The 20,493-nt window shown below is 44.2% G+C and overlaps 1 protein-coding gene across 4 annotated transcripts in view; it reads left to right on the top strand.

The window, feature by feature from the left end:
* LOC310681947 (cytosolic phospholipase A2 epsilon-like) overlaps positions 1 to 19,034 on the top strand; it is a gene marked incomplete at its 5' end in the record, with an annotated part of 42,062 nt that extends 23,028 nt beyond the window's left edge. For all 4 annotated transcript variants that reach the window (XM_083450136.1, XM_083450138.1, XM_083450139.1 and 1 more), the window contains 9 exons: positions 1,695 to 1,831; positions 2,552 to 2,774; positions 3,950 to 4,064; positions 6,771 to 6,908; positions 11,395 to 11,502; positions 11,900 to 12,091; positions 13,474 to 13,643; positions 14,632 to 14,815; positions 16,791 to 19,034. In XM_083450136.1, the coding sequence (XP_083306262.1) occupies positions 1,695 to 1,831; positions 2,552 to 2,774; positions 3,950 to 4,064; positions 6,771 to 6,908; positions 11,395 to 11,502; positions 11,900 to 12,091; positions 13,474 to 13,643; positions 14,632 to 14,815; positions 16,791 to 17,008 (1,485 nt within the window). In that variant the 3' untranslated portion in view covers positions 17,009 to 19,034. The remainder of the gene's footprint in view (positions 1 to 1,694; positions 1,832 to 2,551; positions 2,775 to 3,949; positions 4,065 to 6,770; positions 6,909 to 11,394; positions 11,503 to 11,899; positions 12,092 to 13,473; positions 13,644 to 14,631; positions 14,816 to 16,790) is intronic.
* Between the last annotated feature and the right edge of the window lie 1,459 nt (positions 19,035 to 20,493).

Below are 20,493 nucleotides of genomic sequence, written 5' to 3' on the forward strand. Positions count from 1 at the left end.
ATCAGGTTTCCCAGGCTTCAGACCCATGTAATGAGTTAAGCATGCAATTAGTAAAGCGACTGTTAAAGTAATTGCTTAAGCATGCACTAAACCCTCCCATTGAAATCAGCAAGACTTAATTAAAAATGAAGGGTTTAAATCAGTAGTCAGCTAAAGTTTTTATCAGTTGTGGCACAGAGAGCAATTTTATTTATTTGATTCATTATACTTTTATACTGCTTAGCCAACTGTGTTCTCTTTGAATTTTAATCAGTGCAGGAAGGAGCAGTGATGATTACTAGGGTTGAGATTTTTAAGAGCACATGACTGCTCGAAACCAGTGGAGCACTAATTAAACATCCCATCAGCACAAGGATATACACTTGGGCAATGGAAGTTTCTCCCCACTCCTTCTCCCACTCCTCCCTTAAATCTGTTCTGGGTTGTTTCCCCCACCCCCAACTCTCTGGACCACAGTGGAGTAGCGTGGGGGTGCAGGGGGGGGCCGGCCGCACCGGGTGTAACATCTGGGGGTTAGAGTTAGGGGGCGCAAATTACTTGCCTTGCCCCGGGTGCTGACAACCCACGCTACGCCACTGCTGGACCAGATTGGGGTGTGGGGCAGAGAATGAAGTTGATGAAAGTGACCTTCCATTCAGGAGTGGTAGCTGTTGTTTTCCAAAATTACAAGTTATATTCCAAGTTTAGATTGCTTCAGGATCTAAAAAAACCCATCCCTACTAAGGTGTTCGTAATGTGCAAATGTCTTCAAACAGAATAATCAGTTCACTGGTTAAAAAGCAGATTCTGCAATTTATTTTATTGATTGACAGCCATAATTAAAATACTTCAGTTTCTTGTGCATTAGCCTGGTTTTCCACAGTCATCTCTAGTTTGTTTGTTTTTTTAAAGTAATATATTGCTTACATGCAAATTAATTTCAAAGGGGGCATGCATATCACGAGATGTGTGACATGTGTGTTGCATGTCATGATTACATATTACAGACAGCTGTCCAAATATGTATACAGTCATGCCACACTTCATGCATTACCATAGATGAGATTTTCTATGCAAATTGGTAAAACGTGTATGAAACTGTGGTCTGCAAATAGGCTTATGGTGGGGAGGAGAAGTTGTGACACGGAGGAGACTTTAAAGAAGGCATTGACCAAAACAAATGAATGAGAGGGGTGTGAGAGAGATCGTATTTTCAGTTAGCCTGGTTATGGAATGCACTGATATGCAATGTCTAAAAGAAAAATAGGCTAGCTGTGAAACTGGGTATGAAGCAACTGTTTACTAATATCACAAACTGGCAGAATAACTGCCTGAATAATAATGAAGAACAGCTGATTCATTCTTTGCAGTTTGTAATTTATCTCTTCTATATTGCTTAATTAATTAATTAATTACCACCTTTATAAAGGCTCTGTGGAGTAGAAAATATTAACAGTGAATTATCAGTTTCCTCTTTTGCATCATCAAGCATGATGGGTCCTAACAGCGCATTTCTTTCTTGCTGCCAGTCTCTTCTAATCCAGAAATAGATTAGCTGCAGATTTACTTTGCCAGATCCCATCATACCACAGCAGGGAGGCCAGACCCCTCATGGGTTCATGGGGCCGCCATCTGCACAGAGGTCATAATGGTGTCCATATGTGAAGTGTCCCTGCGTCTTCGTGTGCTCTAGCTTGCTTGTTTATGCATTGCAGGTTCCAGTAGTTGCAATTATGACGACAGGGGGCAGTACAAGATCACTGACTGCGTTGTATGGAAGCCTACGAGGTCTTCAGAAGTTAAATCTCTTAGATTGTGCTACATACTTAACCGGTTTGTCTGGCACAACATGGTAAGGACACAGACATTGGGTTCTATGTGGAGTTATAGAAGTTAGCCTTGTTTGATCTGTAGGTTACTTAACTGCTTGGCTGAACATAAAACGGAATCCCTGATCTATATCAGTATCAAAGCTCTGGCTTGCTATTGTTTGTGAACCTTTTCCAGTGTTGTTCTAACTTGAAGACACAGGAGCCAGCAGAGTCATTTACATACTTGGCTGGATCTAGACTTATTTGCAATGAACTTGCAGTAGACCCACTGAAATCAATGTTAGAAGTGAAATGTGATAAAAAATAGCATGGCACCAGCCCTTTCATTAAAAGCCATCAATTCCCCAAGAATCTGTAGTGATGCAAATAAGACTAGAATCTGAAGTTGCCAACTAAATGTATTTGTAGGTTTGGAATAGACAAAATAAAGTTCCTCTTTCCATAACTGTTTATCAATAGCTAGCAGCTATGATCACTAAATAGAAATCCCATGTTGAGAGATAGCATACCTTTAGAATACCATTAGGGTACAATAGGAGAGCCGTTGACTTGTGGACTTCCTAGAGGCATCTGTCTGGCACCGCTATTGGAAACAGGATGTGTTGCTAAAAGGAACTACATCCAAATGGATTCCAGGATCAAGCAACATAGCAGCCCTCATCCAAGCAAAACAACTGGAAGGTACCAAACTGTGTAAGCTTATGTTCTCACACTGTCCTTCCATGTCTTTCCTTTCTCAGGACCATGGGGAACTTGTACAGAGATGCTTGTTGGTCCAAAAAAGATTTGGACGAGCAAATCAAAGAGGTGAAAAGACATGTGACCAAGTGCAAGCTGGATGGCTTTTCCATAGAGCGTTTGAAATATTACAACAGACAGCTGCATGAGCGGAAAGAAGAGGGACAAAAGACATCCTGTATAGACCTATGGGGGCTCCTTATTGAATATTTGTTACATGATGGGGTACAGTACTTTTGTTGCGTTTATTTTTAGCCTGTTAAATAGCACAGATCATCCAGGCATACTGGATATAACTTAGACATTTATAAATCTAGGCCATTGAGTTGGGAGAGATGCTAGTGTGGAAAAGCTAGGCTGACAGGAACTGGGTTTGAGAAGGTCACTGCTGCCATCATAGTACACTCACAGTTTTGTTGTCTCGTGCCCCCTATGGTCAAATAAATTTTGTGGATAATTGAAAGAATACGGGAAAAAACAAAAACCAACCCACAAAGCCTGTTGTGCCAGAGGCGAAAGTAGGGTGAGTGCATAAAGCATGAACAATAATCATTCACCTTGCACTCAACTGCCTCAAAAAATAATCTGCCTCCAGGCTCAGCATTAGAAACAACAACAAATTAACAAATTAATGGAGAATATGATGCTTAAATGAAACCTTCATTATGCTCAGAGATGTTGCTCCTCAGTATAACAGTCTATTTGGCTCACAATGTGATGCCAGAATCACATTGGACCTGTGTTCAACCTGTGTTCCATGGCACCCTGGGGTGCCTTGAATGATGGCCAGGGGTGCCACAGACAACACTGGCCTCTGTCCTTCTGTCCTAGCCTCCCTCCTCTGATGCCCTCTCACATCTCTGCCTCCCCAAGGCTTGCACAGTTGTTTGTTGCAGCAGCCCTGCCTACAAGCTCCTCAGGGGAGTGGTGCCTCTGGAGCTGGCCAGGGGGTCCTGATTGCCAGAAGCTGAGGTGGCCTTGGAGTAAGCAAGCAAGTGGGTGAGAGAGCCCAGCCAGCCAGTCTGCCAGCCCTTGCTGTTGGGAATAGACAGACAAGTCCCAAGCCCCTGTGAGGCAATGTGAGGAGGTACCTCTCTCTGGAGCTGGGGTGGGGAGCCCAGAGACCAGGGATGGCAGCAGTGGCTGCCTGGAGTACTCCCAAAAAGAGGGGAGAGGAGATGAGGCTGAGGGAACACTCCAAGAGGGCATTTGAAAAGAGGTGAGGGGCTGCCAGCTCTGCAGACAAGGAGTGACCTAACTGGGCTCCTGAGCCCCACAGGGGTGCCGCAGAAAGAATGTAGTTGGTTAAGGGAGCCGTGGACTCAAAAAGTTTGAAAACCTCTGCATTAGACCACTTTCTTTTTCCTGAGCCAATCTTATATTTCTTTCAATCAACACAGAAAGACAACCATAAACTGTCTGATCAGCAGCAAGCAATTAATGAGGGCCAGAACCCTTTACCAATCTACACTGCAATCAATGTGAAAGAGAAGTACAGCACTCTGGATTTCAATGGTAGGATATTTTTGTTTTTTAATCTGTCGCTAGATCCTCATCTCCAATTGTTTTTTGTGAGAGAAAAATGAGGGAGTAGGAGTTTGGTATTGCCTCATGATTGGAAAGCCACCTTAACCAACTATGTAAAAGTTGGGTAAAGGTAAAGGGACCCCTGACCATTAGGTCCAGTCGTGGCCAACTCTGGGGTTGCGGCGCTCATCTCGCTTTATTGGCCGATGGAGCCAGCGTACAGCTTCCGGGTCATGTGGCCAGCATGACTAAGCCGCTTCTGGCGAACCAGAGCAGCACACGGAAACACCGTTTACCTTCCCACCGGAGCGGTACCTATTTATCTACTTGCACTTTGACATGCTTTTGAACTGCTAGGTTGGCAGGAGCAGGGACTGAGCAACGGGAGCTCACCCCGTCACGGGGATTCGAACTGCCAACCTTCTGATCGGCAAGTCCTAGGCTCTGTGATTTAACCCACAGTGCCACAAGCGTCCCAAAAGTTGGGTACAAATGTAATAACTACATGAAGTCCAGAGGCAATGTGGGTATCATAACCCCACTGAGAATGCTGTTCCTGCAGATGTGTAGAAACATAAAAGAGATCACTCTAGCATACCCTCAAACTGCCCTGATTTTCAAGGGACAATCCTGGAATTACAAAAGCCATCCCGGCTTCTGATCTGATCCCGGAATGTTCCGCAACTGCTGATCCCGGAATTTCCTCCACAATGGAGCTCAAAGAGGAGGGTGAGCCAGAGCTCCTGCCAAGCGACGGCAGAGGGGAGCATCCTCTTGCCTCTCCATGGCTGCTGCTGCCAACTTCCTCCCATGGGCAGCTTGTAGCGGCTGCTGGAGAGCAGATGAGGAGGAGGAGGAGAGGCTGCTGCTGCTGCTGCAAGGCCCAGGCCCGTGTGACGTGCTGGCTCTGAGGGGCTGGCTGAGGGCAGGGCTGCCCTGGGCAGGAAAAAGGGGGAGGGGAGCACAAGGAGTCTTGATTAATAATAATAATAATAATAATAATAATAATGCTTTGTGCATCTGCGTCTAATCTTGCCCCTTTCTTAAATTTATTTATTTGTGTGTGTTTTTCTTTTTGTGCGTCAAGGTCCCCAAGACACCCCCCCAAAGAAAAACACAATTGACACTTAATTTTTGTTTAAGGTTTTTGGCATAATTCTGGCCACAACTTTATTCAAATTACAGCAATGTGAGTGGTTGCTTAGGCATTGGTAGCACTAACTCACCCCGCACGGGGACAGCTCTGACATTCGCACCCCCCGCGAAGTCAGCAAGGGTAAGTCACCTGGGGAGAGACACGGGACTGGGAACCATGCCTCACCTCTCCCCAGAATGCCTCACCTCTCCCCAGAATGCTCCCAGAGGCCTAGCCCCTTCCCAGGGGGTTTCGGACAAAAACATGGGGAGCCCCTGGGTTCCTTTAACAGAAAACCCTTGAAGAAGCAGCAGCAGCAGCATTTTGGAGGGGCAGGCACAGCCGAATCCATACCCCTCCACCAACCAATTCCAAGATCAATGCCTAACCGCAAACCTTACAAGTTGTGACGATTTGCTACGCAGTAGGCAAAAACCAAGTGGCACACACTAATCAGCCAAATGGACAAAATTCCTACCGGGCCCCTGCCCCAAAGCAGACGACCCCATGACAGGCATAGCAAGGTCAAGCAAACAGCCTAAAATTAGGGAAGGGAGGGCGGGTGATCCGAAGTAAGCAGTGAAAAGAGGAAGTTCTTGGCTGCGAGCATTGTATTTAACAAATAGGGCTGTCAATCAGCAAATGGCAACATCTAGATTTCCCCAGTAACAGCCCGCCCCTGCTTAAAGGATGGCCAAGCCATTTGCCTAGTAACAGTGAGGTGTCTTGTCAGCCCCGCACGCAACCTGTGCTCTCCATGAGGGAGAACACACTTTGTAAATCTACCAAAGAATAAAATAAAACTGGGATTAAGGGGTTGTCTCAGGACAGTGGAGGGCATGTGTTCTGTGTCCCATTGGTGTGGTGGTGGTGGGGATGACAAAAATGGGGGGTTGAGGAGGCTCAGTTGGGGGGAGTGAGAAATGTCCCTCTTTTCATCTGAGGAATGTTGGAGGGTATGCTCTAGCTGGCTTGCAGTTTCCACCTAAGGTCTGCTTCAGAGTTGAGGCTTCTCCACACTTACATTTTGCTCCATATTTTCCAGGTACAGGTCCACACTTTAAAGCTCCATGTCTGAGTGCTCTCTCTTTTTGCACCAGAACTTTCCCCACAAAAACCTGCTCTTTAAAGCTGGAGCACAACGAATGGCAATTTGGGCTTTCCGTGGATTGCCATTTGCTCCAGTAGAGCAGTAAAGAGTGGTTTTCGTAGGGAAAGCTCCAAAGCAAAATAAATAAATAAATAGAGCGCTTGGACATAGAGCTTTAAAGCACAGACCATGCCTAGAAAGCACAGAGGAAAGAAAGGTAACTGTGGCTAAGCCCTTATAATGCAGTGACCTAGTTTGCACATGACATTTAACCAAGCTATGCTTTAATGTGAGCAACAAGTGTGCTACTGCACACTGTGATTTCTTTGGATAGGCTGAGCTATAAGTTAAGCTAAAGAAGAAAATGTGTCTTAATTCATAGATGGAGAGAGAGAGAGAGAGAGAGAGAGAGAGGAGAGAGAGAGAGAACACTTTGCTCATGTTCTTGTAAATGTGATTGTAACTGCAGAATGGGTTGAGTTCACACCCTATGAAGTGGGGATACTAAAATATGGAGCTTTTGTCCGTGCTGAAGATTTTGGAAGTGAATTCTTTATGGGGCGTCTGATGAAGAGGATTCCAGAGACTCGGATCTGTTACCTACAAGGTTCTTATGATTTTTGTTTAATAATGAAGTAGCAATAATATAACCAATTTAGCAATCAAGTCCATGTAGTATGGGTAGTAACAGAGCTGTATGAGCTGTCTAAAATCATATTGATGTACATGAGCATGTAGGGTATCTGAAACCCACACCAAAACTGTAATGAATTACCTTTTCTATGAATAGGTCAGTTTAAGGCATAAATGCTAGCTGAAACATAAGAAGGGCCTGCTGGATGAGACAGCCTGTTCCCACAGTGGCCAACCAGATGCCTGTGGAAAACCTGAAACCAGGACCTGAGCACAACTGCACTCTCCTCAACTGTGATTCTCAGAAACTAGAAATATCAATAAGCTACAACTGTAGCCCAAATTGTCACTCAACCAGTTCCACAGTCATTGTTTAGTATTGGTAGAACTAGTCAAGACAGTGGGAAACGAAAGGAAAACAGACTGTTATCTTTAATGTTAAGTTCAACAATCTCTGTACAATAGTTCAGGTTGTTGTTGTTGTTGTTGTTGTTGTTGTTGTTTAGTCATTTAGTCGTGTCCGACTCTTCGTGACCCCATGGACCAGAGCATGCCAGGCACTCCTGTCTTCCACTGCCTCCCACAGTTTGGTCAGACTCATGTTTGTAGCTTTGAGAACACTGTCCAACCATCTCGTCCTCTGTCATCCCCTTCACCTTGTGCCCTCCATCTTTCCCAACATCAGGGTCTTTTCCAGGGAGTCTTCTCATCTCATGAGGTGGCCAAAGTATTGGAGCCTCAGCTTCAGGATCTGTCCTTCCAGTGAGAACTCAGGGCTGATTTCCTTCAGAATGGAGAGGTTTGATCTTCTTGCAGTCCATGGGACTCTCAAGAGTCTCCTCCAGCACCATAATTCAAAAGCATCAATTCTTCGGCGATCAGCCTTCTTTATGGTCCACCTCTCACTTCCATACATCACAGTCAAAGGCTTTTGCATAGTCAATGAAGCAGAAGTAGATGTCTTTCTGGAACTCTCTAGCTTTCTCCTTAATCCAGCACATGTTTGCAATTTGGTCTCTGGTTCCTCTGCCCCTTCAAAATCCAGCTTGCACTTCTGGGAGTTCTCGGTCCACATACTGCTTAAGCCTGCCTTGTAGAATTTTAAGCATAACCTTGCTAACATGTGAAATGAGTGCAATTGTGCGGTAGTTGGAGCATTCTTTGGCACTGCCCTTCTTTGGGATTGGGATGTAGACTGACCTTCTCCAATCCTCTGGCCAGTGCTGAGTTTTCCAAATTTTCTGGAATATTGAGTGTAGCACCTTAACAGCATCATCTTTTAAAATTTTAAATAGTTCAGCTGGAATATCATCACTTCCACTGGCCTTGTTATTAGCAGTGCTTTCTAAGCCCCATTTGACTTCACTCTCTAGGATGTCTGGCTCAAGGTCAGCAACCACACTACCTGGGGTGTACGAGACATCCATTTCTTTCTGGTGTAATTCCTCTGTATTCTTGCCACCTCTTCTTGATGTCTTCTGCTTCTGTTAGGTCCTTTCTACTTTTGTCTTTTATTATGGTAATCTTGTACGAAATGTACCTTTCATATCTCCAATTTTCTTGAACAGATCTCTGGTTTTTCCCATTCTATTGTTTTCCTCTATTTCTTTGCATTGCTCGTTTAAGAAGGCCTTCTTGTCTCTCCTTGCTATTTTTTGGAAATCTGCATTCAGTTTCCTGTATCTTTCACTATTTCCCTCACATTTTGCTTGCCTTCTCTCTCCCGCTATGTCCTCGTTGGACAGCCACTTTGCTTTCTTGCATTTCCTTTTCATTGGGATGGTTTTATTTGCTGCCTCCTGTATAATGTTACGAGCCTCCATCCATAGTTCTTCAGGCACTCTGTCCACCAAATCTAAATCCTTAAACCTGTTCCTCACTTCCACTGTGTATTCATAAGGGATTTGACTTAGATTGTATCTTACCAGCCCAGTGGTTTTTCCTACTTTCTTCAGTTTAAGCTTGAATTTTGCTATAAGAAGCTGATGATCTGAGCCACAGTCAGCTCCAGGTCTTGTTTTGCTGACTGTATAGAGCTTCTCCATCTTCTATAGTTCAGGTAAAGGTACCCCTGCCCGTACGGGCCAGTCTTGACAGACTCTAGGGTTGTGCGCCCATCTCACTCAAAGAGGCCGGGGGCCAGTGCTGTCCGGAGACACTTCCGGGTCAGCGTAACATCGCTGCTCTGGCGAGCCAGAGCCGCACAAGGTCCCTATTTATCTACTTGCACCCGGGAGTGCTTTTGAACTGCTAGGTTGGCAGGCGCTGGGACCGAACAACGGGAGCGCACCCCGCCGCGGGGATTCGAACCTTTCGATCAGCAAGCCCTAGGCGCTGAGGCTTTTACCCACAGCACCACCCGCGTCCCTTTATAGTTCAGGTACCTCTATACAATTGTACCCCAATTGTACGGCCTCGGCCCAGTATACCTGAAGGAGCGTCTCCACCCCCATCACTCAGCCTGGACACTCAGGTCCAGTGCTGAGGGCCTTCTGGCGGTTCCCTCACTGTGAGAAGCAAAGCTACAGGGAATCAGGCAGAGGGCCTTCTCGGTAGTGGCGCCTGCCCTGTGGAACGCCCTCCCGTCAGATGTCAAAGAGATAAACAACTACCTGACATTTAGAAGACATCTGAAGGCAGCCCTGTTTAGGGAAGTTTTTAATGTGTGACATTTTAAAGTATTTTTAGTCTCTGTTGGAAGCTGTCCAGAGTGGCTGGGGAAACCCAGCCAGATGGGTGGGGTACAAATAAATTATTATTATTATTATTATTATTATTATTATTATTATTATTAATCCTTAAGAGCACCTTAGAACACTCAGGATGCTACACAGAGATTATCTCAGTAATTCAACAACATTGTAGGGTGGGCCAATACTACTGTCCTCCTATGGGACTGGGAACTGAGGAACAGTGACTACCTAGTGAGTTCATAGGAGAATTGATATTAGAGCCAGGAGCTTTGTAATTCATAGCTCGCAAGCAATGAGAGAGGGGCATTAGCTCACTATAGCACATGCATTTTTCTTGCTTCTGACTACTTCGCTAAGATTGCTGTGCTGCCTTTAACCCTATTGACCTCCTTAGACTGAAGCAGAAACTAGTTAGTAAGTTCTCCGCCACTGAAAACAGCAGCCTTGAATCTGCTCCTCTTTTTTGCCTTGTAGCCCAACAAGATATCGTCAGGTGAGTTTCTCTATCCCTACCTTAACTTCATTGGCTGGCATTTCTGGAGGCAGGGAAATTCACTATGCAATGATATCACAGCAGAAAGAAGAGATGCAAGCCTCGTGCTTTTGATGGCTAGAGAATCTCCCATAGCTTCAGTCACTAAGTATTTGTGCATGACAGAGGCCTATACCAGGAGCTACTCTGGGCCACAACTCTGATGTCTGGCATTATTTGTTCAGTGTTAAAATAACTTTGCATATGTTATGTCAGGATCCCTTCCACTGTAACAAATGCTAAGGTAATGTAGATGAAGTAAGGATTGAAACAATGCTTATAATCTGTGAAGGGATAATGATTTGTCCAATGCTACCAGTGAATTGTGTGGGTGTGTGGCTCTGATTCATAATCACAGTAGCGCTCACAGAGTCCCCTGATTAGTGGAAAGAAAGGCAAACATGTTCTGAGTTTACACACCCACACAACTGAAAGAATACACCCTGTACTTGCCTTAGCCAACCCATTAAAGCAGAATGGGCAAGCCGCCACAAATAATCTGCTGACACAAGGGTAGGTACAGCAGAGGCAAATGGCGGCAGGGCAATTGATACATTGTCAGCACAATGCCAGGCATCAGAAGACTTGGGTGTCTCAAGATATGGAGCATGTGCAGCCGGTGGTAGCCTATTTAAGGCCAATGAGGCTGCGGACAGGAAGGAGATGCCCAGAGTTGAGCAAGACTGCAGTACTGGAAGGGCGGAGGAGGAAGAACTGCCTCCCCACCCTAGCCTGAGGTTACTACAGGGGTGGCTGTGTGATGCAAAGAGAAGACTGAGCACAGTGCATAGAAGATACAGCACATATGGCAGAGTGTATGGAAGCCCTCCAGGACCCTTGGCAAATAGTTTGCAGCCCACAGTCAATCTCTTCTTCTGACCACATGGTGGTAGAGGATTCCTGCTGTGCCCCAGTCCTCTAGGGCAAGCCTGAGGAGAGTGGGGGGTAGCCAGGTGCACACTTGCCCCAGGTCTTGGGGGGCTAAGTTGGACAGAGGGCCCTGCCGGGGGCCTGCCAAAATGCCTGCTCTGGGGCATGAGCTACAATGGCACAAATGGAATTCCTAAAAGCAAGGACCGTTCTGCCTTCATCATAGTTTCTTAAGCATGCGTCTGTTTGAACATGGAGATTGCAATGTGTGCTCTGATTAAACTGTGCAATTTACTGCAAAAATTAAATAGTATTTTTTCAGTAGAATAATGCTAAATTGTTATCAATTATCCCTCACTGTACAGGAATGTGGAGTAGTATATATTCCCTGAATTTGCTGTATTTCTGGAATAATTCTCAAACCCCAGAGGACTTCTGGCACAAGTGGACACAAGACCAAATAGCTGACATTGGTTAGTTATTTTCCTAAGTGGCCTTTGACCTATTGATGGTGTTCTAAACTGATCTGTGAGCAATGAACAAATATTTTGGAACTTTGCTGCCTGTATATTATTAATGTTGGCTCCTTGTAAGCACATTTGTCTATATGTTTTCAGATTTGTCTAAATGTTTTCAGATTTAGTCATCCTTGTATTAGACAACTGAAGCTCTAAATTGTGTGTGTGTGTGTGTGTTTAATGTTAAACGATGATTTTGAATGAGGGCTCAAAATGATTTTCTGCTTTTGCTGATTGAGCAGACACTTTCACAAAATATTTCTCTTTTGGAAAGGATTGTAGTTTGGAAAGGATTGTAGTTTCAGAAATTTATAAATTTTATAAATTCATCGTTGCTGCTTTCCCTTTGTAGATACAGAGCCTCATCTACCCCCTCGACCACATGATCAAAAGACACATCTGTACACCCCTGCTGGACCGCTATCCAGTGCATTTAGAGATGTGCTTACTGATCGCCTATCAGTTGCCCAGTACCACAATTTTCTCAGAGCTCTCCAACTGGACAATGGTTACCTTGAGAATGACAGTTTCCGTAGATGGAAAGGTATTATCATTTGGGATATATATATTCTAATGTAAAAAACATGCTGCCTGAGCTCAGTCTGAAATTAGAATAAGCACACTGCTTGCCAAGGCTCCTCACTCAACATTCCACCCAAATGTCCAGTCCATGGGTATGTCGTGTTATTGTTTGTGTACATGCTAGATCATGCTATGGACTTGAATGCATTAGGTGGCAGTGGCTGTGTGCTAACTGAGCTTCAATGGGTCTTTGCCTAGTTATTGTGCCCCTCCCATGAGCCCCAGGCAGAGAGGTCAAGGGTCAAGGATGATGGGAGCTGTAGTCCAATGATATCTGGAGGGCACTACATTGGCTATTGTGTAACCCATTATATAGTGTTGATGCTTTGTTCCTAAATTCACTACATGAGGTGCTGTGCATTAAAGTGTATTTATACTTTTTCGGATTAATTAGCTGTGACCTTACGAACTGCTGTCCTTGTTTAATTGGTGTCTCCAAAGCACAGTAATGGCATAAATCATCTGATAATGAGATTCAGAGCTGGTTGCAGAAATATATAATAGCATTGCATTGATAATAGCAAATAGAAATGATTCTACATTGGGTTATAGCTAGGGTTGCTACCTGTTTTGGGAGGGGCTTGCTCCCGTACCTTTAATAGCAGCTCAGAAATTAAGAAGGTAATACCTTGACTCATTACTTATATCAGTTCCCAGTAAAGTTACATTTGTTGAATTTGTGCCACATACTTGATAGTGCTTCCTTTAAAGAAGAGCAGAGCTGTAATTATCATATAAATATTCTAAAAAATAAATGAGATTCCCCCCACGACCACCACCACTCTTCTAGAAATGGATAGCCACTTTGCAGAATTTTCTCTGAATAGTCTCCATCTCCCTCCTACCCCAATTCTCTGGAATGATGCTAGGTCCAGGGCATTTTGTAGCATGCAAAATGGTGGCCATGCTGCCATGCAATTGCTGGCACTGCTATCTACAGCAAGAGCAAAAAATCTTAGGAAAAAAGACAGAAGCTGTGCTATTGCAATTGCCAATGGTTAGCCCCCACACCCAAGAAACCATTGGAGAAGTTGTTTGCCCCAAAATAGGTGGAGAATTTTTAGGAGTCGTTACTGGACAGCTCTAGTTTGGGGACCTGTGTTTATTAAAGCAAAGCCTAATTCCACCCTTAGGCAAATAATTGAAACTTTAGACAATATTTGGAAAGCACTCAACATCTGAAACTGAAGAAGAGAAGTTGTAGGAGAAAATTTCTAAGTACGGCTCTTCTTTAAAGTTGAGTAGGTACAAAGAAAACTCCAGGTTGGAGAAGATTGCCTCTGTGGCAATGAAAATTCGAGCTTACTCTGTTCCACTTAAAACTGATTCTGTTTTGCCATTTAGGTACTATACTCGATGCTTCTTCACCCAATCAGCTGACTCAAACAGAAGAGTACTTGTCACTAGTAGATACTGGATTCTTCATCAATACAAGTGTTGCACCTATACTGAGAAAAGAGCGGAAGGCAGACATTATCATACATCTAAATTACAGTGCAGGATCACAGAAGTTGGTGAGAAATGCATCTTTCCCATTTCTGCCCATCTCTATAGATGATGAGTATCATAAATCATGGCTATAGCTAAGTACCGTCGTACTTGGATCCCGAATGCCTTGGGTCCCAAACAAATTGTCTCCTGGAAGTGAGTGTTCCAATTTTCAAACGATTTTCAGAAGCTGAATATCTGGTGCAGCTTCCATGGCTTCTGATTGGCTGTAGGAGCTTCCTGCAGCCAATCAGAAGCCACGCTTTGGTTTCCAAATGTTTTGGAAGTTGAACGGACTTCCAGAAGGGATTCTGTTTGACTTCCAAGGTACCCTATATCACAGTCCCTATATCACAGTCCAAGGGCCCTGTATCCTTTCCCTCCAACTCCTATCTTCCTTCGGACATATCTAAGGCAAGTTTCAGTTGTGGGGGGAGGAGAGAGAAGAGGAAAGGTACTGGAAAGAGGAGGTCTAGAAAAGAAGGTAAGGAGGAAGCTGAGAGACGAGAGCAAGTTTGACTCAGGAAACAAGCTGCAGGAGTAAGAAAAGACTAAGAGAAAGCCCTTGAATAAGTTGGAGGCTGGGGTTACTGTAAATGTCTCTGACCGTGAATCATCCTGCCCTGACATCTGAATTGCTATGATGTCACAGAATGTTCAGGAGAAACTACTAACACAGAGCCTAAGGACACAAGGAACACATTGTTTCTCGTAGGACAGGCTGTGCAGAGACAAGATACTGTAAAATAATTTCCCCTGATCCCTCACCTACTTTGTGTCACCTCTTAGTAGCTAGCATTTCCCCGGGGAGTTTCAAAGAGAGTTCTGGTAGGTGTCTGCTCTTGGAAGGAAATTGTACAGAGAAATGAGGAGTACTGGATTTAAAATAAGCCTTTCCACATTTAGCATACTATTATATTACTAACCACCCAGAGTGGCTGGAGTGACCCAGTCAGATGGGTGGAGTATAAGTAATAATAGTTATTACTACTACTACTACTTTTTTCCACCTAGCCGCTGGAACAGTCATGCAAGTATTTTGCAGAACAAGGAATCCCATTTCCCAAAGCTGTGATACATGAAGATGACAAACACTTGAAGGAATGCTATTTGTTTGACAATGCAGAGAATCCAGAAGCACCAATATTAGTATTTTTCCCACAAGTGAATGATAGCTTTCGCTACTACAAAGCACCCGGTATGCCATTGTTGTTGTTGTTGTTGTTGTTGTTATATTTATTTATTTATTTATTTATTTATTATTTGTACATTATACTTATAAAGTTCTGTATTTAGTGATTTATTATCTACATGTTTACAGATGAGGAGAAAGAGGATAACAGAGGAAAGGGAGACACACAGAAAAGCCATCCCCCCCCCCACACATTTTGGAAGCAAATAAATTCCTCTAAAAACCACTAGAGTCAAGCGTCTGTCCTCAGAAATGACAAAATCTGCAGATTTGAACTCAGTTATATATCTTATGAGGACCCACAACTGTGCATCTTCTTTAGCACAGCTAAGGAAGTCTAGCTTCAAAGAAAGTACTGCCAGTGCCAGCCTTACCATGGCAAGTCTAGCTGACGTTGGCTGAGCTTAAACTGGCTTTTTGAAGTCGAATGGACCTGCCTCCTAAAAGCTAATCCTTCCCACCATTGTTCTCTAAGACCTTGCTGTTAGGTCGGGCCTTTGGAAACTAAGGTGCAGACGATGCTGATCATTGGGCTGCTGCCAGGGCAAATTATATTTAAAATGCTAGCTTTAGATATGTTGTGATGTATTTTAATTATCATTTTTAACTAGCTGCTTGTTTTAATTATTCTGTATTTTATAACGGATGTTTCTAAAATGTTGTAAACCACCTTGACTGAATCCCAACTCGGGAGAAAGGCGCGCTAGAAATACATTGAATAAATAAATAAGTTAAATCTGTATTCATGAGGCAGTGTGATAGTCAGATGGTTGGCACTGGCAGGTGGCAGAGTTTGCTCATCATCTGGTAGTGGTGGCTGGTCAGCCACCAGCACACTAATAATACTCAGGCACCTTGCACCAGGCGTCTTGTTCAACAACTCTGCATTTGTAATGCTCATAAACTTGGCTCATGGAACCCCTTAACCTCCTCAGTTCCTTATTAGACTGATCAATTCCTGAAAATGCCTTGTTTATCTCCTTGGATCAGAGGTGTGAGGCATGCTGTTTCATCAAGATCTCACTGTCTTTCACCTTTTTTTTTGTTTTGCTTTTGATTGAATAAAACAGTTCTCTTAACACTATAGCAGAGTTGTAAATGGAACCTACTCTTCTTCTATGTTTTCAGCAATGGCCAAACTAGTCATTTCACAAAATGCACAGTGTGCAACTAATTCTTGTTTCACTCCCCTGCTTTAATTAATGAACTACAGGCACAGGGGCCCCAGATTGTCATCAGATCATCAGTTCCTTTTTCAGCCGCGATCCACAACCTTCCCCCACCCCCACGGATGTCTATAAGACTTTGGGGGAAAGCTCCCATTTTTATCCTAAGCTTCATAGCCATGCCAAGGAGGACTTTGGTCCAGATCATAGCTGGAGATGGAAGGAGTACACCTCTTCTCCCTGTGCACTGCAGTCCTGATGACAATTCTAGATAAAGAGATAGAGATAGAGATAGAGAGAGATGATAGAGATAGAGAGAGATGATAGAGATAGATGATAGAGAGAGATGATAGAGATAGATGATAGAGATAGATGATAGAGATAGATAGAGATGATAGAGATAGATAGAGATGATAGAGATAGATAGAGATGATAGAGATAGAGATAGAGATAGATAGATATAAGTAGAGGGGGGAGAGATAATTACTTGCTACTCACTGCAGAAAAGCCCCTTGTACAATATATGAAGGGTCTTAATTTCCTAGCATGGATGTATCAAGCCTCAGTAACAGTACCACTAGCATACAATCCAAGAAATTCAGTTTTTAAACAGTAGTAGTAGTAGTAGAATTTATATACCACCCTATACCCGGAGGTATCAGAGCAGTTCACAGAGAAGAAAACATGTCTTCAGTCAAACAGAACAATTTCCACAGGAAATCTGTGTGCCTTAGCAGCTGCTGAATATGCATGTATGAACTTAATTTTGGTAAATCCCATTCTTACAGCACTACCTTACTGCAATTTTTTCATAGGTGTTAAACGCTCTCCATCAGAAATGAAAGAAGGCAAAGTCGATGTCTCCAGTAAGTGCACCCCTTACTCTACTTTCTCCCTGACATTCACTGACGAAGAGTATGATCAGCTAGTGAAACTGAGTGAATACAATATTCTGAATAACCAACGTATGATCCTGGAAGCTTTGCATATGGCAGTGGAACAGAGAAAAAAACTGAAGCAATGCACGAAATGAGATGCTGCAATATGGACCCAAGCTCTCTGAGCGCTCGTAAATCTCACTGAACTTTGGTTTGGACCAAGGGGCCCTACGGGATAAGCCAAGCAATTCAGGATGTCAACAAAAGTTATCTTTTCCCAAGACTGCTTGTGCTTTTTTGAGTGACTGAGATTCTAAATCAGCATGTCACTTATTTGAAAACTCAGCACCAGCTGTGCTGATTCTCCCAAGTTGGTTGCTGTGGATCTATCTGTACTTAGCAGGATTAAGGATTATTGTGTTCGTATCCTGTCCATGGACTTCCCATAGACATCTGGTTAGCCAAGATGAGAACAGGGTGGCAGACTTGGATGGACTTCGGCTCTGATCCAGCAGGGCTACTATTATGTTCTTATCTCAGGAACAAACCAATTGTCATGCAAAACTTATAATATAGCTCCAGATCCCTTATGTAACAGGTATCATCTCTTACATTTCATTTCTGGGTTTGCTGTTACTATTGGACGGGGGAGGTGCTGACATTTGAAAGCAACCTTCAGTGATCTCCCAGCACATCCTTGTGTGTGTTTACTCCAGCGTAGGAGCTTATCCACACTTCCACTTGTGCCATACCAAGAAAGCAGACTGGGACTGTCTGTGTGCATGCTGTGACTCTCAGCTTCTAATCCTGTCCTGGAGGGCCCTCCTTCTCCTGAGGTCCCTTGATGACTCAAGTCTCCTGTTTCTAGCAGCTCCCAGCTCATCCCTTCTGCTGACTGCTCCTCAGTGTCCCACCACCAGGCTCCAGACTCTAAGGTATCATCTTCGGAGCCCTCCTAGGGGGCTTTTGGGAGGCAGGCTCCCACCACTCCTCCTCATCCAACCTGTCCTTGACAACTGCTATAGATGTGGAGTTTATTTAACCTGCCTATTCTGAGATAGTCCAATAACAAAAGGAATTGGGTGCCAATGTGGGGCTGCAGCTGCTTTGTGAGAGGCTTTTAAGTGGCAGATTCAGACTGTGCCACATGAAAAGCAGTGTTTTGCATGGGAATGCACAGTGCTTGGCACCATTAGAGTTGCCACCTATCCTGTATAATACAGGATTTTTCCTGTATTTCAATGTAAAATGCTGTGTCCTGCATTGATACAGTTTTGTCCTGTATTTCAGGTCTTCTCTCTCTCTCTCTCTCTCTCTCTCTCTCTCTGTGTGTGTGTGTGTGTGTGTGTGTCTGTCTCCCTCTCTGTTTCTGTCTCTGTCTCTCTCTGCCAAGTTAGGGATCCTCTCCAAATGCATGTGTTTGAATGGGTGTGGGAAAAGACATGCATTTAACCTCTGGGTAACCAAGCACAGACAGATTTACTAATTTGTGTGTGTGTGTGCACGTGCGTGCATGCATGCGTGCATTTGTGTTAAATTCCAGAGGGGTCATCCACTTAGGCTGCAATAGATTGTAATGGATTGCTTTTGAGTCACTTCAGCACCAGGTTGGGGGGTGGGGAATCGCCCCCAACCGCCCCACCCTGCCCTATCCTGTATTTTGCCAGAACAAAGGTGGCAATCTTACAGAACTAATTTGTTTGTAACGTTGGAACATCCTGTGAATTCTGGTAATGATGTAGAAACACATAACTGAAACGGAAGGCTTGGCACTGTACACACGATTCTGTATCTATAAGTAGCAAATGGCATTTCCAAAGTCAACGCGACTAGATTATTTTAATACTTAATTTATTGACAGCAGCCTGAACTCAGCAGTGTGGCTTGTGCTTCTGCTGCTGCTCTGTTTGGCTTTTGTGGTTAATTCATCAATATTAAAGAAAACATGCTTGTTGGCTCAAGTTATTATTTGTAAGATTAGATAAAACCTGTTGGTTCAGTTTGGTAATAATGATGAACGTAATGGAGCGTATCTAGTTTCTGACTTGAGAAATGCTCTTCCTGCTTTTGGGCTTCTCATGAACATCTGGGGAAACTGGATGCTAAGCTAAATAGGCCACTGGCCTGTATCAAGAGGGCTTTTCTTATGTTCTTATGAGCAGTACCGTATTATTTCTAGCAGCTTTCTTCAAGTATTCAATTGCAGTAACAGAGCAACCTGAAAGCTGACTCAGTACTCTGAGTATCACATAAATACTGCCAATTAAAATGGAAGTCAATAAAATCTCTTGGATGCAGCCATGTTTCCAATTAAGAATGCTTAATTATTCTCAGGACGACATGTCCTGTTGTGCAACAGAATCATGCTTCTGTCTCATGTTCATCCATCAGTATCACCTCAGTCTTTCTACCCAGCACAAATGTCTACTCAATCGCTCAACTGTTCCTAATTAAATTTGGCAGATGTCCATCACCCACTATCTGCTAATTAAATCTGGGGGGTGCATTTCTTCGATTTTGAAAAGACTATTAGCCCTGAACCTAGCAATGCATATGATTGCTTCTACAAAGGTTATGTTGGAGTAGGGTTGCCATGTGTCCGAGAAATCCCAGACATGTCCTCATGTCCTCTTTTGAGGGGCCAACATGCCCATCAGGGGTTTTGTTTACATTTTAAAGGCAATGTCCTGGTTTGGGGTCTTTTTATTTCGGAGGGGGGTTGGCTCAGGTGTAAGCAGATTGGGCTTGGGCTGCTCTACATGCCGTGGCCGGACCGAGCCGAGAAAGAGGCACACAGGCGTGACAGCAGCCCCACGCGCCTCTTTTCCCTGCATGGACGGGCAGTGGCTCAGGCTGTCCTCTTTTTTGCTCTTCAAGATATAGCAACCCTTCTTGGAGAGAGAAAATGTTTTCAGCCTGAGGGCCTGAGATTTCCTCTTGCATTGGACTTCCTATACCCCAGCCTGTATAATAAGAGACCAATAAGACTGGTTTTGGGTCAAAAAAAGCCACAACTTTATTGAATACGGATGAAAGAGGTTTGGCTTGGGCATGGGACAATCTAAATACCGTATTTTTTGCTCTGTAAGACTCACTTTTTCCCTCCTAAAAAGTAAGGGGAAATGTGTGTGCGTCTTATGGAGCGAATGCAGGCTGTGCAGCGATCCCTCTTGCTGCTCTGGCTTCTGGGATTCAGAATATTTTTTTTCCTGTTTTCCTCCTCCAAAAACTAGGTGCATCTTATGGTATAGAGCGAAAAATACGGTACTTCCGGCCCACCCGCCGGAAGTGACGCGCGGTCAATCCAGGCGGTGGTTCCTAAGACTTACATCCAATAGGGTGACCCCTGCAGGGACTGCCATCTGGGGGAGGAACAAACAGGCTGAGCCCCAGGTGCTGGCTGCTTAAATGGGCAAAGGGCAGATCCGAGGGAGGCCCACCGTCAGCTCCATTGGCTCCACCCCCAGCCTGAATCCTCATTTGCCAAAGCAGGGTCAGGCTAGGATCCGGTTCCTGATAGGCACAGCCTCCTCCATCCCGCAAAGCCACAGCCCGCAAAGGGTGAGCGGGCTTGTGCAAACTTCTGAGGGCTGCGTCCTGCAAGTGGTTGGTGGGCAACAGTGTTTGGTGGGTGGAGCAA

Source organism: Podarcis tiliguerta (genome assembly GCF_965153285.1).
Source record: "Podarcis tiliguerta genome assembly, chromosome: 1".
Classification (NCBI taxonomy): Eukaryota; Metazoa; Chordata; class Lepidosauria; order Squamata; family Lacertidae; genus Podarcis; species Podarcis tiliguerta.